The 27794-nt window shown below is 49.9% G+C and overlaps 1 protein-coding gene across 2 annotated transcripts in view; it reads right to left on the bottom strand.

Moving 5' to 3' along the window:
* Positions 1–11423: 11423 nt before the first annotated feature.
* The window catches only part of TGFBRAP1 (transforming growth factor beta receptor associated protein 1), a 63682-nt gene continuing 47311 nt past the window's right edge, over positions 11424–27794 (bottom strand). For both annotated transcript variants that reach the window (XM_058667451.1, XM_058667452.1), the window contains exons 7-12: positions 26534–26591; positions 22615–22758; positions 19360–19503; positions 18836–18995; positions 15078–15511; positions 11424–12580 (exon numbers count right to left, since the gene is read on the bottom strand). In XM_058667451.1, coding sequence (XP_058523434.1) covers positions 12404–12580; positions 15078–15511; positions 18836–18995; positions 19360–19503; positions 22615–22758; positions 26534–26591 — 1117 coding nt within the window. In that variant the 3' untranslated portion in view covers positions 11424–12403. The remainder of the gene's footprint in view (positions 12581–15077; positions 15512–18835; positions 18996–19359; positions 19504–22614; positions 22759–26533; positions 26592–27794) is intronic.

Genomic DNA, 27794 nt, shown 5'->3' with positions numbered 1-27794 from the left:
CCTACAACCATTCTGGTGCTCATGCGAGCCAACAGTGTGATAGTTCAGCCTATTTTGGCCTGCCCCCAGTCCCAGCTCTCACTCATCAGTTCAACCCACTGTCCAGCAAGGGAGTCCCCAAAGTGCCCCAGCCAGATCCACTCCCAGTGTCAGGTCTTGCACATGCCAAAAGGTGTTGTAACCCAGTTTGAGATGGCCCTCCCCCAGTCTCAGCATTTGCCAGCTGGTGCTACAGCCTGGGTCAGCCCAGCCCACTCCCAGACCCAGTTCTCACTAGTGGGTACATCAGCTTAGCCCAGACTGGCCCATCCCTAGCCCTTATGTGAACTGGCAGATGTTGTGGTCCAACCTGGCCTTCCCTGCACCCCATCCTGGCTCTTGCTTATGCCAGTGAGTGCTGTGGACCAGCCCAGTTTGACTTGCTCCCAGACCCAGTTCCCATGCCTGCCAGTGCGTGCTATAGCCCATCCTGGCCTCTAGCTTGCCCCTAGTCATGGCTCTCATACTCACCAAGAGTTGCAGCCTTGCAGGTGAGTTCCCCAAGTTTCTCTAACAGGCCCACTCCCAGCTCCTGATCTCACATGTACCATGCAGGTGCTGCTTTATAGACTGACATGATCAATCCCAAGTCCTGGCACCTAAAGAGTGGCTTCAATAGTTTAGCCTAACTGGCTGCACCTATTGCAGCTGTCACCAATGGATGCTACAGCTTAGCCTGGCCTGTCCCAAACTCATTTTGCTCTCATGAGTGCCAGAAAGTGCTGGAGTCTACCCACCTCCAAACCCAGCTCACATGCATGTGGCCTTGCCCAGCCTTGTCCTCAGCCCTGGCTCTAAGACTTATCATGGGTGCTGCAGACCAGCACAGGAGACGCCAAAGTTCCCCTACTAGGTCCATTCCCAACCCTGGGTCTTGCATGTACTGGCAGGTGCTTCAACTCAGCCTGGCGTGGCCCACTCACAGACTCTTACTGGCAGATGTTGCAGCCTAGCCCAGCTTCATGTTTTGACATGATTTGAATGAATGACAGTCTTCCATAGTGTGAAATGTCCTAAGCACTCCTTGTTATGGATATTTGGGTTTTTTCCTTTTTTTTTTTTTTTTTTTTTTTTTTTGCTATTTTAAAATGCTGTAACAAGCAACATTGACATAAATTTCCCTGCCTAGTCGCTGATTTGCTTTCCCAAAATAAACTTCCAAAAGTGGTCTAGGTGGCCTTGAACACCAAGAAAACAGCTTTTCAGGAATTTTGTCTCAAGTTATTTTCCCACCAGCTGAGTACAAAAATTACCAAAAGCCTGAGACACTCTAGGACAGACTGTGAAGTATTACCTGTTCACCTCTCACAGGCCCTTTGGGACTGGTGTTAGGGTATCACTTGGGTTACAGAGGTAGCAGCAGGGGGAATACACCATTGGAACTACCCAAGAGCACTAGCAGTTAGCAAAGGCAATTAACATGAGAAAAGTGTACAAGACGCAGGTATTAAAAATGCTTTGTACTTATCTAGAAGCCAATCTGGGAAGGAAGGATTACTCTGGGTAACTTCAGGTCAATTGGAGTCAGTCACAATCAGGAAACTCCCCGGACACAGCCCATTTGGGTTAGCTGGGAAGTAGGATCTGGGAAGACTTTCCCAACTATTTTATTCTTCATTTCTCAACCTGTATTACTGCTATGGAATGACTTGATACCCTCCAAAATGATGTGTGTGAACTCTGACCACACACACACCCCACCCAGTGTGATGGATTTTGGAGTTGGGCTTTGAAGAAAGGTTGGTGGAATGACCTTCTAAGAGGAGGAAGAGAAGGGGTCTATGGCTCTGACATCCTCTATGCATGCTGGTTCATGTCCTGGCTGCTGCCCATGGCCATCTTCTGCTGCCTTCCCAGGTGCATTAACAGGGTAATGGGCCAGAAGGGAAGCAGCCAGGACTCAAACCAGTGCTCATATGACATGGCAGCACTATGGGAGAGCCGTACTTAACGCACTGTGCCGTAGTGTCAGCCCCAGGATGTGGGCATCCTAATCATCAGGCTAAAAGTCCACTACCTCTATTTTAAAACAAAGTTCCTCTCCAAATAAGCTAATTAAATCAAATAGTTCACCATCTCTCTGCCCTGCCCCTACCCCTTCTGTATCATTAAGAACCTTATCTGTTTAAAGACCGAGGTGATGGGCCTGGCACGGTAGCCTAGTAGCTAAAGTCCTCGCCTTCCATGCACCAGAATCCCATGTGGGTGCCAGTTCATATCCCAGCTGCTCCTTGTCCCATCCAGCTCCCTTTTTGTGGCCTGGAAAAGCTGTCAAGCATGGCCCAAACCTTAGGAACCTGCATGTATGTGGAAGACCTGGAAGAGGCTTCTGGCTCCTGGCTCCTGGTTTCAAATTGGCTTAACTCCAGCCATTGTGGCCACTTGCGGGGAGTGAACTAGCAGAGGGAAGATCTTTCTGTAAATCTGACTTTCCATAGTCTCACGGCCTCCAGGTCTTGTCCTGCAGCTGCCTTGGCCTGGAGCACTTCCCTCTTACCTCCACCCCCAACTAGAGGCTCCTCTGAAGTGTTCCTGCTTTATCGGCACTGCCAGTTTGTAGGGTTTTCCTTCTCTTTCATAATTGTCTGTATGGTGAGCTCTGGCAGGGCCAAGTCTTGTGCCTCTCAAGATTTCATCTGTAGGACTGAGCACAGTGCCTGGCATGTAGCAGTAACCCAATGTACGCTGGTGGAAGGGATGGATGTTCAGATATGTGAATAAATAAACGCATGAATGGGAAAGGGGAAAAAAACTGCCCCCTACCATGAAATACGATTCTTGACAAGATGCATTTGTTGTTGTTGTTGTTGCCTGCCTGTGTGGCAAGGGTGTTTCTGATTCTACAATTGTATGAAAGTGATAGGCAATTGAGAGGACGTCATCACTGCCATGGCTCTGCCTCAGGAGGGAACAGGACCACCCACCCATGAGGTCAGCCTGGGACGGCTCCCATGCAGAGGCCCTCCCCCGACCCCACCCCACTCCACATCTTCTTGTGGTTGTGTGTGAAGGGGAATTTCAAGTGTTGACATGCCGCAACCACTGCGTGTCCAGGTGAAGCCTGGTTTGAACACACACCTATGAGGACATTTCCAGGAGCGATTAGTATTTGGATTGATGGCTTCAGCAAAGCAGATGGTCCGCCCCAGAGTGGGCAGGCATCACTCAATTTGTGTATAGCAAGCTGGAAATGAACAATCGCAGAGGGAGGAGGAATTCACATTTCTTTTATGTGTGCCAGACTCTGGGCTTGAACTGAAACATCACTCATCTTGTCCTACCCGGGACTGGGAGTCCCACAGTCAGCTCCCCTGGCCTTCAGGCATTTAGACTTGAACAACAGTACTTCGCCAGCTTGCCTGGGTCTCCAGCCTGCAGAAGGCAGACCATAGACCTTCTCTGCCTCCAGAATCAATTGACCCAATGCTCACAATCTCTCCTCACGCACATGAATGTATACACGTGTGTACACATACAGGCATGGGTACATGCACAACCTCCCCTTCTCTTTCCCAGGAGAACCCCAGTACACTGTGTCTGTTGCCATAGCCACAGCAGGTGGGGAGCAGCTGCCTTTCCCTGTCAGTTCCTTAGGGAGAGGCTTTGCAGTTCTTTGTATACACACAAAGTATCTGAAAATTACATCCATAGGTGCACACCAAGCACAGATTGGAAACTGCTACTGCCCCTGCACATCGCCAACATTCAACTATGTGAAATTATAGTCGTGGCAGCAGAGATAATGATCGGTTTGCAGGATGCTCTCGCATGTGGCATGCCGGGATAGCCAGCCCTCCTCTATAATTAGATAACCTCTGCTGTGCCCTGTTCCACAAGAGATGACTCAGGACACAGGCCTGCGATGCAGGCTGGGAAAATTGTGAGAAAATTCACAACAGCAAGACTCCCCACAAGTGGGAGGAGGAGACACAGGCTCTTCTGTCTTGTCCAGGTGCTGTTCCTGGGACTTACACTCATGGAGAAGCAGTGATAACCAGCCTTTCTCTCTCTCTCTCTCTCTCTCACACACACACACACACACACACACACACACACACACACACACAGTGAGCGAGTGAGAGAGAGACTGTCCCGTCTACAAAGACACTTTTTGCTCCCCCAGGGGCAGTGAGGAGCAAATGCCTTCTTCCCGCCCTGTGGTGTCATCAGGCTGTGGTCCCTGCTGTCACTGAATAGTGACTTCCTTGAAGGCAGCAAATGAGCCCTTAGAAGGGACACCACTGCCCACGCAGCAGCAGCAGGAGCCAGGATCTGGGGACAAGCACATCCCCTTCCCCTCACAGCTTATGCAGAGAGAAATTGGGGATGGGGTGTGGGCATGTGGTACAACAGGTGTAGCCACAGCATGGGTCACTCATATCCCATATTAGAGTGCTGGTTCAAGTTGCAGCTACTCTGCTTCCGAATCACTTCCCTGCAAATGTGCCAAGTACTTAAACAGACGGTACTTCAAGTGCTTGATTTTCTGCCACCTAGATGGAAGACTCGAAGTTCATGGCTCCTGGCTTCATCTTTGCCCACTGTGGCTGTTCTGTTGCAGCTACCTGGGGAACAAAGCAGCAGACATAAGATTTATTCTCTCTTATTCTTGCATTCCTAAATAAATGAATCTTTTAAGAAAATAGGGAGAAGTCGGGAGAAAATGCTGCGAAGCTTGCAAACATTTATTAGATCTGCCAACTGCTCTGACACACACACTGGCCACTTTCCTCCACAAGTTGACTGGCTCTTTTTCCAAACAGTCTTTACCCAGACATCTGCAGATGAAGAAGGTACATTACAGATGATGTTTCAGAAAAATATGATGATCGAGAACCAGCACCGGGGGCCGAATGTGCTATAATATCTGTTATTTAAAAAAGATGAGAGTGTTCTAGTTCATAGGATATTACAATAGTATTACGCGTAGCTAATTCCCGCAACCTGGTTCTTTACCATGAGCTGAAAACACCAGATGCAATGAGGTATCTCAGGAGGTTTATTCCAACGGGGCAGGAACAGGGTAGAGGTGGTGAAGATCAGGAAAGAAGGGGGAAATGGGAGAGCAAAGAAGAGCAAGAGAGACAGAGAGCTGCACCTGGGGGGGGGGGGCCTTTTTGTCAGCCAGGTGTAGGGGGCGGGGATTGGGAGGAATTGAGGGCAGGCCCCAGGGGGTTGGCGCCTGCAGGTGAATGCCTAGGGATGATTGGTGAGTGGGCGGGGTTGGGGAAGGGGCTGGAAGATGGGGGGGTGGGATTCAGGTGGAATGCCAGGTTACATCTGATTGGTGGATGGCTGGACTAGTGCGAACTTCATGAGCTGTGAGGAAGAAGAAATGGCGCCAGGTCCAGGGAGGGATATTCGAATAACTCCTTACAATATCCAAGAAAGACACAGACCAATCCAGGATTATGGGTCCTTGTGCCACCAGGAAGGAGAACAGAGGTTTTACAGGCAAAGGTGGCCTGTGGCAGTGTGGTGTACCTGTCAGGTTAGCCTAAGAGAAAAGAAAGCAGAGAAGGGGAGGGAGGGAGATTGATGGATCTTCATCCGCTGGGTCACTCCACAGATACACATGACAGCCAGCATGGGTCCAGCCAAGACGAGGAGCCTGGATTTTAACCTGCAGCTGCCACATGAGGCCTCAAGTATCTGCACCATCACCTGCTGCCTCCGGATAGGCATTAGCAGGAAGCTGGATTGGAAGCAGGGTAGCTGGGACTCCAGGCAGGCACCCCAACATGGGATGTGGATGATGTCAGCAGTGCCTTGAGCACTTTGTTGCTCACTCCCGTAAGCAGGTTATTTAACGACTTTGTCCCACAGGGTTTGGGATGACTCCCAGGGTGTCGAATGGGCAAGATGCCAGCTAGGCCCAAGATGGTTTCAGTCATGGCAGCCACAGCCCTCAAGTTGGCGACATCTTTGTGCGTTGCCTCATTGACTGGGACCTTGATGGGGAAATCTCCGTACATTTCCTCACTGACTGAGATCTTGTGTTGCTGTCCAGCCCCCTTTCAACCCACGTTAGATCATGCACAACTTTGCTTGTGGTTCCATATTACCCGCACAGCAGGGATGAGGACAATAACTGCATGACTTTTCAGGGCACTGATACAGGTTTATATTTAACATGTTGGTAAGTTATAAAATAGCCACCCCCACTGGAGGGCACAAAAACCAGGACAGGGGCAGGGGTGGCTAGACAGAAGAGCACCCAATAGCATGTGTGTGGGCTGGATAGTGGAGCTCATTAGATGGAACTAGGCTTCAATGCCCATTGACATGTATGAGAGCTGAATGGGATGTGGAACAGACTGAACAAGTCTGCTACACATACTTGCCAGCTCGGAAACCACGGTAGGGGGCGGGCCTGGTGGGGGTTATTGTGGGTCGCTCCAACTAGGCTGCAGCTCCCACTGGTTTAGGTGAGGGCCGAGTGTGTGCTGGGCAGAATCAGGCTGGACTGCAACACCCATTGGTTCCAGTGGAAGGCAGCTGGAAACAGAACTGACTCAACAATTGCAACCACCAGCTGATCATGGAGATGGACTGTGCCGGGCCCCGCGCTTGCCCCAGACCCCTGGTCTGGGTTCACCTCAGACAAAGTTTCTTTAGGGATCCCCCCCTCAATCAAACTGCTGGACTCAAATCCCTAATCATGAAAAGACAGAGGACAGAACAAATCCATCAACTGCCCCAGCTATATGTTAGCAGTGAAAAACAGGGCAAATGGAGACTCTTAGATGGACTATGTCAACCAGTGGATTCTGCAGCGACTTCTTCGTGCTTGGAATGGTGAGATTGGCAGCAATTCATAACTGTTGAACTATTAAAACCACTTGAGCAAGACCCTTGGAGCATGCCCCACATCAGGGACCTGGGGTGGGTAAGAGACTGGGTGGGGCTTCTCTCTTTACCTCCCCGTTTACCCCAAATATAGAAAAAAATGTGGAAAGGATAGTCTTATCCATTTTCCTGTAGCCCTTGAACCTTTGTGCCCTAATTAACTGTGTAAAGATTGTCAAAAAGAAAATAAAATTAAAATAGCAATTATAATCTTCTATAAAATGCACATGTGTACTTTTAGTAACTAAATACATTATCTTGAGGTTATGCAAGGGATTGTGATTAAGTGTTAAAAAAAGACGTTCTGGGGACCAGCTTTGTGGCACTGCCACCTGCAACACAGGCATCCTGTAGAAGTGCTGGTTCGAAGCCCAGATGTTCTCATTTTAACCCAGCTCCTGCTAGTGCACTTGAGACAGCAGCAGCAGATGGCCCAAGTACCCGAATGAAGCTCTGAGCTCCTGGCCTCAGCCTGACCTAACTCCAGTTGTTGAGGACCAGCATTTGTTTCCTGCTAATGTGCTCATCAGCAAACAGGGAACAAGAATTAGAATCAGATTCCTAGGACTTGAACCCAGAAACTACCATATGGGACGTGAATATCAAATAGCATCGTCTCTACTAGCCCGAATCTCTGTGTCTGAAGATTACCTAGAAGAAACTGGGGATTCACTATCCAGTACTGACTGCAGAGATGCGGGAGAAGCAAAGGAGGCAGAGCCCGCATGCACACCAGTTACCCCAGTTAACTCACAAATGTGCATGGAGGTGGGATGCATCAGGGTAGCAGTGACAAAGATGACTCCATCATCCTAGCTTGCTCTGCTGTTGACACTGGGCTGGGAATTTAATTCCTTAGCCTAGTCATCCACAAAGGGATTTGCAAGGAAAGAATGTAATGTTTCAGGCCTGCCACAATGGCTTAACTGGCTAATCCTCCCTCTTCATGCACCAGGATTTCCACATGGGTACATTCATGTCTGGAGGCTTCACTTTCCAGCCAGCTCCCTGCCTGTGGCCTGGGAAAGCAGGAGACGATGGCCCAAAGCCTTGGGACCCTGCACCCACATGGGAGACCCAGAAGAGGTTCCTGGCTACTGGCTTAAGATCAGCTCAGCTCTGGCCATTGTGGTTACCTCGGGAGTGAGCCAGCAGATGAAAGAACTGTTTTTCCTTCTCTCTGTAGATCTGACTTTCCAATAAAAATAAATGTCTTTTACAAAAGAAAAAAGAATTTAATGTTTCAAAGGGGATAGAGAAGAACTATTTGACAGAACAAGATGACCCTAATGGTGAGAAATTTGCGCAGGCCAAAGCATGCAAGCATAGAAGATTCCAGACTGCCAGAGGCCAGAGGAAAGCGACATCTGGAAACCAGCCATCAACAAGGACGTGTGCACCCCAGCTCATCATGGCTGCACTCAGCAAAGCGAGAATGTGTGCGTGGGTAGCGCTCACAGCCCCCTTCTAAGCACAAAGCCACGCAGAGACTCCACAGTGCTCAAACACCCACAAGGACACTCCGTGGGCTGCTGTGTGCTACTTAGGGCTAAGCCGAGGGAGCCCACATCTTATACTAGAGGCTGAGACCTTGCACAAGACCCTACCTAATCTCCCTTGCTTAGAACAGGAGTTTAACACCAGAAGGGATCTCAGGGGCCAGCTAGCTCCATCGCTGGTTTAGGGACCAGCTCACCACAAAGTGACAGCATCCAATGGGAGCCAGCGTTCCCCACCTCTAACACTTCTCAGGTCACTGGCCTGCTGAACTGTGTACATGTGTCCCTTCTTGACACATGATCTCATTGAATTAATTTATGCCTCTGGACTGCGGGTTGAATTACAGCTATTTGTTTCCCTTCCCTGGTTGCAAGTTAAAGCAAAGCAGGCTCCAGGAAGCCAAATGCTTGTCTCCAAACAGTGTGTTAACAAGCTTTTAGATGGCGCTCCAGTCATCTCGCCTCTCTGCACAGGTGAAAAGGCCCCTGGTCCATATGGTCTCGATTCTTGCACATTTTCATTTCAGCTGCTAAAGTTGACAGATCCGCTAGGAGCAAACGGGGTGCTCATTACTATCTAATTACTCTTAACACGAGTCACAGTCCATTTAACCATGTTAGATGCCACTCTACGTTTGCACTGACACAGGCATCTAGGCCATTGATTTGGGTTCTTTCTCTGTCTCACCACTTGGCATTGCCTTCTGCCTTTGTGATATTCTTACAGTTCAGTGTGAATCTGCAACTGCCTCCTTCCAGCCAAGGCTATCCATGTAAAAGTCTCCCTCCCTGCCGCTTGGTTCTTCCCAAAAACACTGGATAACCAGAGAATACTCACAATGTAAAACCGGAAAGATACTAGAGTCTCTGTGTCATTGTTCTCTGACAGCAACAGTACAGTTTGAATGCAGTCAGTCCTTCCCAGGTTGGCTCTGGCCGTCCCGTGGTCTGGGTTGGTGACGCAGCAGCAGGGGAATTTAGGAAACTAGAGTTCTAGCTAGGTGCCCACTCACACTGCCAGTTCTCCGAGCACACACAGCACGTTCATTTCCTTAATCTGAAACCCAAGATGGGTCATGACACCTTGCCCCTACCCTTACAACCTCCGCGTGTGCTGTGTGTGAACACCCTGTCCTTGGAGGACAGCATCCGGGAATGGAAGACCGGGAGAAATCCAATAGGACTGCTGCGAACACAACAGGCTTGGTTTTCAAAGACCTCCTATCAATGGCGTTCTAAGGGATAAGCCGTATTCCTTGGGTACGTTCAGGGTTAGAAATCCAAAGGCAGAGTGCTCACCTCGAAGCATCTGGTGACAGCAACATCTTCGGCTGACTTCCTCGGCGCGCGAGTCCTCCGGAGGCAACACGGAAGGACTTCAGGGTGGCCAGGTCGCTGATTCATGAGACAGAAACGAGACACACGGCCTCTGCAGGCAGCCAGTAGGGGGGGGGCTGACGAAGTTCTAGAACTCCTTGGAGGAGGCACAGTGTGAGTGGAAACCATCACGTCACCAAGTCAATGTTATTAAAACAAAAAATATGCAGGAAGAGCAAAGAATTAAAATGGTTTTAATAAAATCAACAAGTTTACATTTGTACATCTCGCGTATCTGGGACCCGATCAGGGAAGAAGAAAGAAGTTGCGGGGACAAAGGTTTCTATGGGAAGGGCCAACAGAGAGCGAAGGCCACCCTCACTGGGCACTGGGCATTTGGGCTGGAGGTGTGGTGCTCAGCCCCTTCCTGCCACTCCTGGACACCCAGTTCACCACACACACAACAGCTTGGCAACTCTAGCCCAAGGTGCCAGAGCCTAGGTGGCACTGCTGCATGAATGCGTGACAGGCAACAGCAGATAAACACTTCATCAGACTGAGAGTATGGCCCATGGGATATTGACGTCAACCGAACGGCGCTCATGCTGTTTTTGCACTCGAATGATTGCAGTAAACCCACTGCGGGTGGTGGAGTCGCAGTGACAGTCCTAATTGTTCTACTCAACAGCACAGTCACAAAAGAACAGGCCAAGAGAAAGAATCCTGTGTTTTTCCTTAAATATATTTGAGAAAAGGGTTTTCTAGGAGTTGAGGGAAGGTTTCGAGAAAGGTATGGTTTGTAGCATACTATTACGGACATTTTCTTAGAATTCTGCTTGTTCGGTTAATGGATTTAGAGATGGAAGACTGTTCCCTCTTGATTTCCATTACCCAAAAAGGCAACAGACATTCCAAAACATGGATCAATGTTCCCAGAGAAGTCCAGTGTCCTCGATGGCAGAAGGAGCAACCCACAAGCTTTTTTTTTTTTTCCAAGATTTTACCCATTTGGTGCACAGCAAAGCGGTGCTTTCCAAAGTGCATATTCTGGTAACTTGTTCATTGAAGGATATGAACTCCAACTCACAAGCTGTAAAGACAATCTAGGCAGTCAGACAGCCACTCCCGTATCCACGGGGTAGAACTCATATGACCCAACTTTGAGCTTACACCACCTTACACAGCACACAGTTGAGCTGCAAGGAGGAATTTCTTCATTGCTTCTTCGTTAGATAACCAAAATGGGGGGGGGGAGAGGGAAGAGGTGCCAACTCTTCCCAAATAATGCATGGATGTGTGTCTGCATCTTGACCCACTTGGAACCCTAAAAGGCAAACTACCCTGACCATGTTTGGTACAGAGGACATCTTTTAAAGAATGGAGGATGAGCTCTCTAGGCTTGGGCTGATGCAGAGAGGGTGTACTTGGGTCCCTCCTCATCACACACACACCCACTCACGTGTGTTGCCCAAGCACCACCATAAGGGGGCTAGCGTCTAACGGAATCAGTGAGCAGGACACCCACAAGAGGGGCAGGGTGGCAGCGAGCGCTTCATCCTGACGGTGACACACACATGGCAACACGAAAGGAAGCTGCGCGCAGGGATGGCTGAGAGGCGCTTAGTGTGACCAGGAAACCTCAGGGCAGGGCGCCCACAGTGGGGGTGGGGGAGGGGAAGCAGCCTCAGGGACTGCTGGTGCAGTGGTGTAGTGGTGCAGCGGCCCCTGCCAGGAGGAGCAGGTCCGCCCATCCATCCGGTGCCCAGGCAGCTTTCTCCAAGAAGTGGGAAGTTAAAACCGGCATCTCCTGAGAAGGTTCAGCCCAGTCCCTGCACTGGCTCAGGAGGAGGTATGTGTTAACAAGAAAACGCAAGCCTAATGACTGGGACGGGTGGATTTCTGACCAACAGGAAAACTACAGTGATGACACAGAAGCAAATAAAAATGCCCAGGCCCACAGGCCAACCACAGACCTTTCTGCCAGCTGGGCAGGGCCACAGTGGAGGGCTGCGGCCCTGGGCCTGCTCACAGAGCAGCATGGGGCTCCGCGTCTCCGCTGTCTTCCTCCGGATGGAAAGTACTGTCTCTCTCATGAGATGCTCTCCTGCTGGGGAGCTGGATGCACGGGGATTCACCTCCAAGGAGTGGTCGGGTCAAAAAGGTGCAATCTTTGGGAGTGGGAGTGAGGGGGCTGGGAGCTAGCCAGGGCATAAGAAGGAACCAAACTATTTCCCTAGGGTCAGCCGTTTCTCAGGGAAAGGGCAGAGCCTCCGTGGGGTAGGGTGGCCAGGTGCCCAACCCAGGGCTCAGGCGCCCAAGGGCAGTGTGGCTCCAGACCACGCTGAGGCCACACGTTTCCAGTGCAAATGTACATCTAAAACTGGGGGCGTGGTCCCCCACTTGTGTCTGGATGGCACGAGGATGACTCCCTTTTCTAACACCCCCCTCACCAAAAGGAGATCTTGCTTGGGGTCACCGTGTCCCTGGACAGCCGGCCTTGGGCCTGTCTGTGCTTTACTGGAGTTTTCCATGGACATTCAGACAGTGGTCGGTAGTGCGCGGGCCTCTCACGGACCGACGTCTGCTGGGTGCACGGCCAGCCATCTGCCTTTCGTCCTGGCTGGCACAAAGCATGGAGACCACAACGGTCTGTTCTTCGCGTCCAGCAGGCTTGGCGACTGGCTCAGGCGCCGGGGTCCTCAAGTCCGGGTGCCCGGGCTGGGGGCACCGGGGTCCGTGTGCCTGTTGGCCGCACAGTGCGCGTGCACGAGGCCGCCGTTTGGGTATCTGACAAACACCGGCTCGCCGAAAGGGTTCTGGCACAGCTGGCAACGCTTCCTGTCTGAGAGCCGAACTGCGCTTCCTTTCAACTTCATCTGGAAACAGAAACCCACACTTGAAAGCTGGTAGAGACAAGGGGCAGGTAACAGAAGGGACTATCTTCCAGGGCTTAATGCTGGCATGCACAGCCCCATCATCCCTCCAACCAGACCCATCTTTGTATCAGCTCCATAAAGCAGAGGGATTCAAATGAACAAAACCATCTTCAGTCACTGAAGAAGTTAAAAAAAATAAATAAATAAAAAAAAAAAAACAACACCAACCACCCAACCAAACAAAACTAAAACTACAAAAGCTGCTTTATTTCTGTCTGGCGGAAGCATTTCTACTGATGACCCTCCCTACAGTGTTCTCTGAGCTTTTTGCATTTCAAGCTCTTGCCTGTTAGAAAATCAGGAGTAGAGTCTGCATTGTAGGGCAGTAGGTTAAGCTGTCACTTGCCACAGTGGCATTCCATGGTGCTGGTTCAAGTCCTGGCTATTCCATTTCCAATCAAGCTCCCTGCTAATGTGCCTGGGAAAGCAGCAGAAAATGAAAAGAGAAGCCTGGGTTTCTACCACTCATGAGAGAGACCTGGAGAAAGCTCTTGGCTCCTGGCTGGCTCCTGGCTGGCTCCTGGCTGGCTCCTGGCTGGATCTTGGCTCTACCCTGGCTCCTGGCTGTGGCTCCTGCCTTCTGGCTCTGGCTCCTGGCTCCGTGGCTGGCTCCTGCTCTGGTCCTAGCACAGTACAGCATTGCCCGTTACAGGCATTTGGGGAGTAAATTAGTGGATGGAAGATCTATCTACCTCTCTTTCTCTTCTTCTCTGTAACTTTGTCTTTCAAACAAACAAAGCTCAAAAAAAAAAAAAAAAGGTTACAGCTGAATAGGATCTACTGTGTCATTTGATTTCCTGCTCCTTTCATTTGCAAGTAAGAGTAAGGCACAAACGAAGGACTCGATCGAATTCATATGATAAATCAGAGCGTATTCCTTGGTTCCTAGGGAACACAATCTCATTCCTCAGAGATACTAAGGAAAGAGGGCTGTAATGGATTGGCTTCCGTCTACTAAACAGGATCTGAGTTTTGAAAGTTACACGGAGCCTACACGATCCACTGTGGCAACCCAGTCTATCAGCAGAATCAAGCAGTAGCGTCTTGCCTGATTACATTCCGGAATAATTCTTCTAGCAATTCATTTGCTCCATCTCTCGGTCAACAATCATATATTACATGCCTGCAACACACCAGGTTTGGCTTGAGTGCAGGGGTGGGGAATGCTCAATCCACGGGATACATCATTTGGTCTGGCCCTGCTAAGAAAACTCTACGTAGGACTTGAAATTCAATAAATCTATAGTAGGTCAATTTTCAAGTTGATAATTTTGGCCTGCCAATGATGTTGTTGTATATAGCCAAGTGGCCTTTGGCAGAAAAAAATGTTCCCCATCCCTGCTCCAGAGAAATACTCTCTGTATTCAATTTCCTACCCTCCAAGAACCCAAAGGAGAGTAAGCGCAGGCAATTAAGAAGTGTCTTTTTTTTAGAACTGTCAAGTGTATGGTGGGCAAAGGGAAGGCGATGCCCCTGCTTACAGGTTGTGAGGTGGTTTCCTCATCTTGCATGTGATGGGATCCCATATAAGTGCTGGTTTGTATCCCAGCTATTCCACTTCCCTTCCAGCTCCCTGCTTGTGGCCTGGGAAAGCAGTCGAGGACAGCCCAAAGCCTTGGGACCCTGCACCCACACAGGAGAACTGGAAGAGGCTCCTGGCTCCTGGCTTTGGACTAACTCAACTCGGCTCCAGCTGTTGCAGCCACTTGGGGAGTGAACCAGTGGATGGAAGATCTTCCCTCCCTAAATGTGATCTGCCTTTCCAATAAAAATAAACAAACCTTAAAAAGCAAACAAGATGCTGCTGCTGCCTGATCTAAGCCAGTGTTTCCTGGCTTCAGTGACAGGTTTTGGAAGCGGGAAAGGATCAGGTGCAATGTCTGCACTAGGAATACCACACTGCCAGACTTCATGAGAACGAAGCCTCCAGAAGGGGAATATAGCTTGGCCACCTGAACGTGGGCGTGGGGGGGTTCCCAGCCAGCCTAGGAGAAACTCTGGTCATCCCTGTGCTGACCATGAGTTCCTGGTGCCCCCGTCTCTTCTATGGACTGTATTGGATGACAGTCGCCATTTCTGCGGTGATGGGATGACATCACGGCAAAACGTGCCCGGTGCAGGGCCAGCCATAGCCGTGCTGGGTGAGTGTCCTCCGTTTTGATGCTTTTCTGCTGCAACCTTCCTTACATGCTCTGCTGGTTCTCAGAGGGTAAACGAGGAAAGAGCTCTGCCGACATGCCACCTGCCAGCCCAGCCTCTGCCTCTGCCCACAGAGACCTCAGTTCCTGCACGAATGTGAGTGGGATCAGACATTTCAAGAGAGGTCACCCAGGGAGAAGAAAGAAACTGACAAAGACCATTTTTCTTGAAGCAGACCTGCCTTCCAGAAAACACTGAACCCGTCAGGAAGGGACCCTGTTCAGCAGCAGGTACTCACCTTATCGTACATGCAGAGCAAGTTTTCTGACTTGGCCAAGCCAAGGGCTACTTGTGTGTTCCTCCTGGTATGCACACTGTCTCTCATGGCCCCGGTCAGGAAGGGGCAGATGAGCTGCACAGACCAGGAGCCGGGCAGCTGCTGTAGCACTTGTGCCGCATCGAACTCCAGGGCGTGGCGGTTGAGCAGGTCCACGGCAGCCATGGTCAGCTCGTTGGCAGAGGGTCCGGCACGCAGATACAAGGTGAGCAGCGTGTGGAAGAGGCGGCGGCGGCAGGCTGCGTCACGGCCCTCGGAGCGCCACAAGCAGTAGTCCTCGGCCGCGGCAAAGTCCTTCAGCTCGTGCACCAGGATGTGCAGGGCCTTCTCATGCTCACCCAGCTTCCCGTGCAAGATGGCACTCTCCATGGGCAGGCCGGCGCCCTGGATCCTCTCTGCAGGACAGAGCGACATTCAGAAGTGCAACCACGTTCCTGCTGGCCTGAGCTTCGGAAGGGGCCGAGCCAAGCCGGCTGCCTCAACAACCTGGTGGCTAAACATTGCCAGCCACGTGCCTGAGAGGATGCTTGCTTGCCTTTCCCGCTGCAAATCCAACCGTTCAAACAACACACCACACACATTCCTAAGAAAAGTGACAAGGATCTCCCAAGACCCCTGGAAGCCACCACGGCTCCAGCTTGCCAAGCCAACCTTCGTTAGTCCTCTCTTCCTAGTCCCACCACACGTGGGGACCCTCCGCAGACACCTACCCCCTGGATGCTCGGGTCCCTCAGAAACGACCCTGCAGTATTTGTACCCAGTCTGTGCACATCCTCCTGTGTGCCTGACCTCGAATCCCTGAGACAATGTAAATTCTGTGTGAACAGCTGGTGTGCCACATTGTTTTGTGAATAATAATAATAATAAAAGGAAAGAGCCTGCACACGGTCAGCAACTTGATCATATTTTTCTTTCCAGAACCCAAAACAATAGAGGGCTGACTACAGGAAGATGATCTTGAATCCAAACTTTACCTCCCCCCAAATGGTACACCGAATCCCTTTATTTCAGCTTAAAATACACTTCATTGAAAGGAACATATTCTCAGAGTGTTCAAAACCCATACTACCATTATTCAACAAAATGCGGAAAACAGAAAAGTATCTTTTTTCTTTTTTTTTTTAATATCTTCCATCCAATGATTCACTCCCCAAGTGACCGCAAGGGCCGGTGCTGTGCCAATCTGAAGCCAGAAGCCAGGAACTTTCTCCAGGTCTCCCACACAGGTGCAGGGTCCCAAGGCTTTGGGCCGTCCTCGACTGCTTTCCCAGGCCACAGGCAGGGAGCTCTCCCGGGAAGCTCTCCCAGGCCCCTGCGCCCCAAGTCTCCTGGGCTGTCTAGAAATTCATTTCTGAGGGTCAGAAGCAAGTCTCACTCATCTTGATACTCTCAATGCACCGCAGTGCAGAGAACACACTACATGCACTCAAAATTGGCAGACTTGAGAGCATTGGTCAACAGCTAATGGCTGAGATCTGTAAAGCAAAAAGCGTAAGTTAAGACTATAGCAAAGATATTTAACAACTGGCATGGGCCCAGACCAAAATGCTTAACACTATAAAGATAGGAAAGAATTGGGGTCCGTGTTGTGGTGTAATAGCTAAAATCGACCCCCTGCAGCATCAACACCCCACATGGACGTCAGCTCTCATCTCAGCTGCCTAGCCCGCCCTCTGCTAATGGCCTGGGAAAAGCAATGAATGGCAGCCCCTTGTCACCCACATGACAGCCACACGAAGTTCCAGGCCCCAGCCTTAGCTTGGGCCGGTGCTGGCTACTGCAGTCATATGGGAAATAAAGTCATAGATCGATTCTTTTTTATCTTTGTAACTCTGATTTTCTTAATTAGCAAACTGTAAAACAAATACATCTACCAATTTTTATGGCATGGAGGATCACACTGGACATCAGCCCTGCAGCAGGTGCAAAGTACAACTAGCATTTGCTACTCACATAGAACCCTCAACTCTGCACATCTGGTACCAAAGCGCACAGACTGTGAGGCCAACTGGTCAACCTCTCTGGGCCTGGGAAGGATAATAACAGGACTTACTCCACCGGGTTGCCAGGCATCAGGCATGGCCCCGGTGAGGAAGGGGTAGATGAGCTGCCCTGGCCTGTGTGCTCGGTATCCATCTGTGGATTCTCTAGCTGTGCATCTGCCTACTTGATGAACTGAATCTGTAAGCCCAAAGTCTGACACTCGTAGCGAGACAAAGGGCAGAGCAGAGAGAAATCCCAGCTGAGCGCCTCAGGAAAGCTACACTTGACCTTGCAGGTTCAACTCTCATTTTCCACACAGAGCTTTGTCATGACGAGTATAACACTTGCTCCATTTTGGTCCTGTGGGTGATCTCACTGAGCACAGCGCCACGGGGCGTCCTAAGTGCACGAAGGCCGTGGCACCCCTCACGGGGACAATGCGTGCGTCGGGTGAGCTGTAAAGGAGGGGAGTTACTGTGCTGCAGGCTGTGGGGACGAAGGCAGCGAGTCTACAATGTGAACCCCATCAGGCATCTTTCAACGATGCCGATGCAAGGTGTCTCCGTTTCTATTACTCTTTGACATGAATACATCTTTGAAAAATACACAGCAACTTGTGGTTTCTGTGCCTCTGAGGAACCAAACATCCAAAGCCCGTCCAAGATATCCACACTGGCTTGCCCTGGCTGAGGGCCCAAGTGGCCCTGAACCTTGGGCAGCAGAGGCAGTACCAGTGGGCAAAGGCACGATTGAGCCCAGCCGCCTTCTCTACGCCCAGGTTCTGCATCCACAGATCCCACTCACCAAGGAGCAAACACAGTCTGAAGACAACACAACTCCGCTGAAGGCGTACAGGCTTTCTGTCAATACTCCCTGGACAGCCCAGTCTGACAGCTCCTGGTACGGAGTGTGCAGACAGCACTTGGTCATATAAATGACCTACGAATGACTTCAAGTTTGCAGAAGGATGCGTGCAGGTCATATGCAAATACGACACCAAAGGACTTGGGCATGCGCATATTTCGTTATCCCTAGACTGGGGAAGCTGGGAGAGTCCAGGCACCATTGCTCAATGGATACTGAGGGACAACTGTCCTAGAGTCATCCAAAGGAACTATGCATGACTCAGCACTTCAACGATGAGCCAAGCCACTGAAATGAAAGCACAGCCAAGAGACACGGAGATCCAGGACCCGACAGGACACCTCCAATGTCATCAGTCAAAGGCACTGTCCATTGTGCTGCAATGGCAGAGCAGACCGATCGTCCGCCTGAGGGGCCAACATCCCAGGATGCTAACCTGGCGCTGGTTTAGTCCTGGCTGCTCCGCTTTCAATCCAGCTCCCGGCCACTGGCCTGGGAAAGCAGCAGATTACCCAAATCCTTGGGCCTCTGCTTCCACATGAAAAAAACCCAGAAGCGGCTTCCATGCTTCCAGTTTTGGACTGGCCCAGCTCTGTCTGTTGCAGCCATTTTGAAAGTGAGCCAGCAGATGGAAGATCTCTCCCTCTTTCTTCTTTGTAACTCTTTCAAGTTAAATAAAGAAAAAAAAATCTTAAGAAAGGAAGGAAGAGAGAGAGAGAGAGAAAGAATGCAAGCAAGCAAGTGAGCTGCTGCTATCTTGGGAGGTGGGAACAGAAGGCACTTTGCCCCTCTCTTCGCCCCAGTCTGCTTCTGTCTCCTCCAACCCTGGACACGTATCCTGTGCACGGACAAAAGGCTGAGACCATCCTCACCCAGCAGGAAGTGGACTCGGTACAGGTCAGACTTCTGAAGCAGATGACGCAGCTTGGCCTGGGTCTCGCTAGCTTCGGCCTCCTGGCCACTGCAGGGTACCCTCTGCCGCAGCACCTCGTCCAGGTAGAGGAGGGCTAAGTGAGTGTGATACTCTTCCTTCTGCAGAACACAGGGAGCCAAGCAGAGAGGGCATTCACAGGTCAGCAGCCAGAGCCCTCCGGGGGAGCCTCCACACAGAGCTGGATCTAAATAAGGGCCACAGGATGAGCGATTCTACACAGGGGTGTGACTTCTCCTATCTCCTTTGAAGATGGGAAAAGAGAAGGAAAAGAGAAAAAGAATGGAGGCCACGTGGACATGGGATGGAGAGGTTTTTTTTTAGAAAAAAAGAAAGGCTACTGTTCTCCAGGGACTGTCACCAAGCTTCAGGACTGCCTGGGGCCATCGCAAGGACAAGCATGAGACGAGAATTCTCCGCCCACGAGCTGACGGCACTCGTTCAGGCAGCCTCGCTCTGACTCACCTGCAGCCTTCTGTCAACCACGAGGTGCTCTAGGTACTTGACCAGGGCTTTTGGGTACTTTTTAAGGCAACTGATGATATCGTCCGGATTGAAGCTGTTCTGTGGTTCATCCAAAGGCCTCTTGGTGAAAACCTGAACCCCAACCTGAAAGAGGAACAACTCGGTTACTGTACATTCAAAGCCACCTTCTCTGGGCTCTGCACACTTACACTCCGTGGTAGGCTTTTGGCCTAGTAACTGGTTAAGTTGCCCACATCCTACACTAGACTGACCAGGCTCCTGACTCTAACTTACTGCCGATGTAAACACTAGGGGGCAGCACTGAGGCATCAAATAATTGGATTCCTGCCACTCAAAGTAGACCTGGATTGAGTTCCCAGCTCCTAGATCTGGCTTCACCCACAGCTAGTCTTGTGCACATTTAGAAAGTGGATAGAATCGCTCTCTTTTTCTCTCGTGAATAAACAAGTAAAAAAACAAAAACAAACAAAAAAAAACCTCCTTTAAAACAGTGATTTGATACCCTAAATGTGTCTAGCTCTTTGCATGTCAATCCTATGCTAATGAAATGGTTAACAAATTACAGCAAGCAGCCCTGACACAGACCAGAAAGCATCAAGCAGATAGCAAAGGCACCCAAGACTGACACTCCTCAGACAAGCACTGGAAATTCTCTCAAGAGAGTTGGAAGAAGGCTCAGTGTGAGGTCTTCAGCGGGCATGACATGGTGGCCTCCTGGCTGAAGTCCTCACCTTGCATCAGCCGGGCTCCCACACAGGCGCCGGTTCTAATCCCAGTTGCTCCACTTCCCCTCCAGCTCCCTGCTTGTGGCCTGGGAAAGCAGTCGAGGATGGCTCAAAGCCCTGGGACCCTGCACCCACCCGCGTGGGAGACCCGTATGAAGCTCCAGGCTCCTGGCTTTGGATCGGCTCAGCTCTTACCATTGCAGCCACTTGGAGAGTGAGCCAGCGGATAGAAGATCTTTCTGTCTCTCCTTCTCTCTGTAAAATCTGACTTTCCAATAAAAACACACAATTTTTTTTTTTTTTACAAATCCATGGAAATGTATATCATGGAAAAAACTTTTTTGTACCAAGATACAGCTTTGTTTTCATTTTCCTCTGAACTTTTTGAAGTTCCCTAGTGTAAGCTTTATCAGTTATGACTTCAGGGTCACCTTCTGGGAACCTCATGTGGCTGTCACAGCATTTAAGAGACGACATACACTACCAGCAAGGATTTGGGTATTCTCACCAAAAGGAACAGCAAACGTCTGAGGATAAAGATATGTCTACCTTGATCTGACTACCACACAACTCACACAATATCAAGATGTTATATAGCATCCCAAAAATGTGCACCCACCTTCCTTCCTTCCTTTCACTTGTGCTCTCTTTCATGAGGCAGAGAGACCAAGACAGCCTTTTCCCATCTGTTGGTGCATTCCTCAAATATGTGCCAACAGCCAGGACAGGTTTGGGTTGCAGCTGGGAACTCAATGCAAATCTCCTATTTGTGGGGGGAAGCAACTCAATAACCTGAGCCTTCCCCACGGCCTCCCAGGGTTTGTATTGGCAGGAAGCTGCCCTTGAATCCAGGTACCCTAATGTGAGATGTGGGCATCTTAACCCCAGGCCAAATGCCCATCCTAACACAACACAGCTTTCATGTATCAATGAAAAATATGTTAAAGAATTCAGAGATGACACATTAAGGGACTACCTGTCATGTGGCAGATTTCTGCGTGTGTTTACTGTCACCTACGATATTTTTATTGGAAAGGCAAGTATACAGAGAGAAGGAGAGACAGAGAGGAAGATCTTCCGTCCACTGACTCACTCCCTGAGTGACAGCAACAGCTGGAGCTCAGTTAAGATGATCCGAAACCAGGAGCCAAGAGCTTCCTCCAGGTCTCCCACGCAGGTGCAGGATCCCAAAGCTTTGGGCCATCCCCGACGCTTCCCAGGCCACAAGCAGGGAGCTGGATGGGAAATATAGCATTTGGGAGACAACCAGCACCCATCTGGGATCCCAGTGCACGCAAGGCAAGGACTTTAGTCACTAGGCTGTCACCCTGGGTCCATCCGTCCTTCCTTCCTTTATTATTTTTAATGCTTATTTATTCATTTATTAGTGCAGAGTTACAGAGAAGATAGAAGACAAATCTTCCACCCACTTGTTCACTGCCCAGATGTCTGCATCAGCCAGGTCTTAGCAAGGACCTGTTTCCAGGTCTCCCACATGGGTGGCAGGGACCAAAGCACTACGGCCATCTGCTTCTTTTCCTAGGCCATGAGTAGGCAGACAGCTGGATCAAAAGCAGAACATCCAGGACATGAAGCAGTGCCCCTGTGGGATGCCGGAACGTCAGGCAGAGGCTTTACCCACTACGCCACAATGCCAACCCTGAGCACACACTTTGCAGCGACACTAATGGCTGTGTCACTGGACTGCTTGGGCTTGCTGAAGCATGTGCCTTGAACCAGAAGGTCCACAAAGTGTAAGGAGCCTGGCCCTCTAGTTAAACACAGCATGACGGAGGAAAGGGGCTAGCTTGTCAAAGCCATGGATGACATTCAGAAACTATCTGAGACCTGCTCTGAGACCCTGCATCGGACGGTTCATTCTGTCTCTGCAGGGAGCTAATAAAACGCATGTTCTGTCAGTGGTGAGGACCGACAGGCTCCCTGTCTGAGCCACTCAGCCTGGCTCCTCTGTCGCCAAGCAGTGCCTCCTTCACGGGGGTCGGCCTCCAGGACGGGCAGGCCCACGACTCCCCTGGCAAGGGCTGGGACAGAGAGCAGACACAGAGCGCTTCCTGCCTGGTGTGGCCCAGGCCTGGGGGAGCTGTCTGTGGCTGAGGACCAAGCCCTCCAGGGCCCTAACCTGATCCTGCTCCAAAGAAAACAGGCTCAGGCTGCGTGATGGGGCAGCCAGCCTCAAACCACAGGCCAGCGAGGAAAGTGAGCTGGCCAGGCTGTTTGCTTCTCTGTAGGGACCAGCTGGCCCCAGAGGGAGGATTTTAAGGCACGCGACTTGTATGCACCAAAATGTAGAATGTCCCTCTGGGCCGGAATGAGAGAGCTCAGGGAAGCTATCAAAGGTGGAGCCGCCGCCGCCGCCACAAAGTGGGGAAGGAGCTGTCAAAATGCAGCTTTTTTTAGCATCCCCTCAAAATCAGTAAGGTGTTTTTTTTTTTTTTTCAATTGTATCTGTTTTTACCCCTGAAAAAGAATGCATTTGTGAAGCACGAACCTCTTGGCTCTTCTGCAGGACCCAGTCGGCGTAGGTCCACACGAGCTGCTGGTCCAAGCAGTAGGTGAGGAAGTCAACAATGTACTCGTACAAGTCTGTGCGGGTGGAGTCCTGCACGTCCCCGTTCACAATGTTCACCCACAGCTGGAAGGGAAGACCAAGGGAGAGCGACAGAATGAGCAGAGTTGGGGCTGGGGGGCACCTCCTGGGCTCTGTCACAGCACGAGGGAGAAGGGCAAATGTTCACATCCAGACACACAATCCAGCAAGTCAAAAGCAGAATGCACAAGGCTTGTTTCCTTCCCTTCGTCCTTCCTTCCATCCACCCACCTTCCCTCCCTTTCTCCATCCATCCATCCATCCATCCACCCATCCATCCATCCATCCATCTCTCCATCTTTCCTCCATCCATCCATCCAACCATCCATCCATCCATCCATCCATCCATCCATCCATCCATCCATCTTCTCTCCCTTTCTCTCCCTCCCTCCATCCATCCATCCATCCATCCATCCTTCTCTCCCTTTCTCTCCCTACATCCATCCATCTTCCCTCCCTCCCTCCTTCCCTCCATCCATCCATCCATCTTCTCTCCCTCTCTTCCTTCCAGTTCAGTAGCACAGCATTCAAATAATAACTATAACTGTCAGGAGAGACGGATGTATTCAACACATGGGCATTTGATAAGCCACAGCTTGGGAATGCCTGCATCCCACATCAAGGTCTCTAGGCTCAAGTCCTGGTCAGCTTCCCATCCAGCTTCCTGCTGATCCGCTCTCCGGGGGTCAACTGCGATGGCCCTACTGCCTGGATTCCTGCCACCTACATGGGGGACCCGGGCTGGGTTCCGAGGTTCTTGCTTCAAGCCTGGCCCAGTGGTCCCCTTCCCCTTCTTCTGCAGGCTTTTAGGGAGTGAACGAGCAGATGGAAGATCTCAGTTTCTGTTTTTCATCTTTTTAAATGAACAAAAATACATTTAAAATGCACTTCTCCATGAAATAAACACATGATCACTGATGACACTGTGACAGAGAGAAATTCCCCGGCAAGCATCAGCCTGGCATTTCCATCAACTCTGCAACAGGAGCTCCCGATTTTGAGGTTATTTTCCAGGCTGGAACAGGCACTCTTTAAAATGCTCTGATGAGGCTGTCCCCTGCTGTCTCCCACACAGGGAAGTCTGGACAGATGCCCACAGCACAAACCCTTGCTCTTCCACCCACAGTTTCCCATCAGGCTAACTGACCCTCGTGTCTTCAGCTCCCCAGAACAAGGCGGCATTCCCTGGGGGAGAAGGCTGCAGCCTGAAGAGGCTCCCGGTGCCTCACTCAAGTGTGAGCCTCATCCACCTGTCCCGGGGCTGTATTTATGCATCAGCAAGAGGCCCAGGAAGCTGGGCAAGCAGAACAGAACTGTGTTTCTGACAGCAGCACTCCAGTGTTGCGCAGGACACAGGTTGAACCTCTCTTATCTGAGAGGATGGGACCAGGAGTGCTTCTGAATTGGAGTTTGTTGCGATTTTTCCTCTTTTAAGATTGGGGAGTACTTGCATAATTTATATATATATATATATAAACAGTATCTTTGGGATAGGACCAGAATGTAAACATGAAATTCACCTGTGTCTTATATACCTTACACACACAGCCTGAAGGCAATTTTGTATTACATATACTTAAAAAAACAAAACAAACAAACAAAAAAAACCCATTGCTCTCTTGGAAAGGTAAAACGGCAGAGAGAGGTAGACAGAGATTTTTCCATCTGCTGTTTAATCCCCAAAAGACCACAATGCCTGGGGCAGGTCCAAGCTAAAGCCAGGAGCCCAGAACTATGTCCAATTGCCCACAGAGGCCCACGTACTTGGGTTCTGTTGCTTTTTCAGGAGCATATCAAGGAGCTGGCTTGGAAGCAAAGTAGCCGGGGCTCAGGCTGGTGCTCCAATAGCAATGGCAGTGCTGCAAGTAGCAGATTTGCCTGCCTTGTCCAGTGTCTCCTTCTCTCTCTGTAGTTCTGCCTTCCCAATTTAAAAAAAAAAAAAAATTAAAAAAAAAAGAGAGTGAGATGTGTCATTTTTAAAATAGAATTTTGCCACCGCGAAGATTCACTCCATAGGAATCTTTTTCTTCTAATTTTTTTAATTTGATTTCCAATCTATTGGAAAAGCAGAGAGATTGAGAACTTCCATCCACTGGTTCACCTCCCACCCCCAATGGCTGCAGCAGCCAGAACTGGAGCCAGTAAAGCCAGGAGCCCACACTCCATCTGGGTTTCCCAAGCACTTGAACCATCACCTGTCACCTCTCTGCGTGCACAGGGATGCTGAGCCATCACCTGTCACCTCCCTGTGTGTACATGAGCAGGACGCTGAGCCATCACCTGTCACCTCCCTGCGTGTACATGAGCGGGACGCTGAACCATCACCTGTCACCTCCCTGTGTGCACAGGGACGCTGAGCCATCACCTGTCACCTCCCTGCGTGTACATGAGCAGGACGCTGAGCCATCACATGTCACCTCCCTGCGTGTACATGAGCGGGACGCTGAACCATCACCTGTCACCTCCCTGTGTGCACAGGGACACTGAACCATTACCTGTCACCTCCCTGCGTGTACATGAGCGGGACGCCGAGCCATCACCTGTCACCTCCCTGCGTGTACATGAGCGGGACGCTACAACCAAAGCAGAGTCAACTCTTGCACCTAGCACCTCTGCAACGGGATGTGCGTATCCCAAGCCATGTCTTCACTACCACACAAAATGTCCCACAAGAAGATCATCTTTTAAAAAATAAAAATTTCACTTCTGACACCCCAATCCATTTTTTGCCACAGTTTTTTTTTTAAACTGTGCTCTGCAATCATATTAGCATGCAGTTTGTCAAACAAGCAAAGATCACCTGCATGTCTGCCTTTGCTAAAGTCATGACATTGTCTTAACCTTGACGAACACAGCTGACCTTCGTGGGTACTCACAACACAAACACAAAGGGAACCACTGCACAGTGCAATGGGAGTGGATAACAAGGAAGTGGAGAAAGTCTCCACAGAATGGGATGAGATCTTCTTCCCCCCAGCTCAGCAGTAAACGCAAGATACAAGACAAAGATTGTTCCATCAGGTGTCATTCTAGATTCAGGTGCAGCATCCCCACCAAGCCATCTGGAGCTCTGGTCCAACCCTAGTGACTAGGGTGTGGCCTTCATGAACCTGAGCTCTGTCCCAAGTGACATGGTGCCAGTGACTAGCCCAGGCCACTGACAAGAGCTGATGTCACCGACAATGGAGACTCTGGCCTCACCGCTCTTCACTGTCTGCTTTTCTGATGTCACGTCTGTGGCTTAGTGGGGGATCACACATTAAAGCTGACTGCACAGAAGCAGAGGAGGTGGGGATGCTGAGGACGAGCTGGGTGGAGGCTGGATAACGAGAACCAAAGCAGAGCACAGCGGCAAGTTGTGGCGCTTTATAACACAGCCGAATGACTACACATCACAATTTTATGTACATTTTACGAAGTGCTTGAAGAGAAGTGTCCAACAGAACGAAATGGGAAGTTCAAAGAGATGGACATACTAATTAACCTGTTTGATCATCAGACTTTGCATCAATCAAATTACCCTCCCCGTATTCCCACAAGTATGTACAATGATGATGGAACAATTACAATGTTTTATTAACAAAAATAAACCACTTTTTCCATGCTTCAATTTTTACAAACTCTCGATCGTGTTCTTTAGAGAGTTATTAAGTAAAAGAAAGACAAATCTTGGCCAACATTTGAACCATGTTGTTTTTGTTCTGAAGGTAAGCCAGGGAAAAGGGGTTCCTTTCAATTATGGGTTTTTTTTTTTTTTTAAACCAACACCAAGTTAAATGGATTTAACCTTAATATAATGCTGAAATGCATCTGAACTCACCTGGACTGCAGCCGCATCTTGGTGATTGTAATGGTAGAGTAATCCAAGTGCAAAGTACCTGAAAGAGAACCAGGTGGTCAGGCCAGCCGCCCGCTCTCACCTCCGCCGGCCACTCCTCGCCCTGCTGCTGGTCCTCGCCCTGCTCCTGGTCCTCTGCTCAACTCAAACAGCAATACTTGGCGGGTGGGGGTGGCAGGGCAGGAAGGAGACAGACACAATGGCTCAGTTGACTAATCCTCCCCCTGCAAGTGCTGAGATGCCAGATGGGTGCTGGTTCGTGTCCCGGCTGCTCCATTTCCCACTCAGCTCCCTGCTTGTGGCCTTGGAAAGCAGCAGAGGATGGTCACTGGGGACCCAGAGAAAATTCCTGGCTCTTGGCTACAGATCAGCTCAACTCTAGTCACTGTGGTCATCTGGGAAGTGAACCAGTGGATGAAAAATCTTTCTCGCTCCTTCTCTCTGTAAATCTGCCTTTCCAATAAGAAAAAAATAAACCTTAAAAACAAACAAAAAAACAAAGAGCAACAGTAGGTTTCAAACAACAAAAGCATCCTCATTTTGGCCTGTTTATTTACAATACCAAAAAATGTACATTTTGTCAATATCCTAAAAGGACCTGTTTCTAATCTGAGTTGGAAAACTATAGTGATACTGTGCTACAGAAAAAAAAAATTGCTTTATAGTTTGCTTCAAATACTAATATAATTCCATGTCTCTTAAATTATTATTAACCCCTCTTGTGGTATTAAAAGAATAAGCAGAAGCTATATTGAACTGGAACACGGGCAAGGAATAAATACTACACAGCAATCCTAAACCACAGAAAGGGCAGGCAGTCCTAAGGGAGGGCTGCCAGGGTTCTAGAACCTGAAATTTCAAAACTCAAGCTTATCAACCATGTGACCCTGCATAGCAGATTCTCTTCCCTGGTCCTCATTTACAACTAGAAAGGATTAACAACGACACTGGCATTACTTGGGCTGTGAGTCCTCCACACCCTTGGTCCCTGGTCAACTTCCCCGCCAGCAGGTGACTGGAGGAACCTGACACTGCGAGATTGGGTCTCTCCCCTCAAAGAATGAAATTTCAAACTGTTGAATCTGCAAGAATCCTTTTCTTTGACTTTTTAGAAAGTTATGCTGACTCAGTGGATCCCACTGGACCGAGATCACTACTGGATGTCATCAGTGACAACCGAAACCCAGAAGCTAAAATATATATTTTTAAAGATTTTATTTCTTTTTATTGGAAAGTCAGATTT

Source organism: Ochotona princeps, chromosome 8 (assembly GCF_030435755.1).
Source record: "Ochotona princeps isolate mOchPri1 chromosome 8, mOchPri1.hap1, whole genome shotgun sequence".
Lineage (NCBI taxonomy): Eukaryota > Metazoa > Chordata > Mammalia > Lagomorpha > Ochotonidae > Ochotona > Ochotona princeps.
This window is presented reverse-complemented; position numbering and strand designations above follow the sequence as displayed.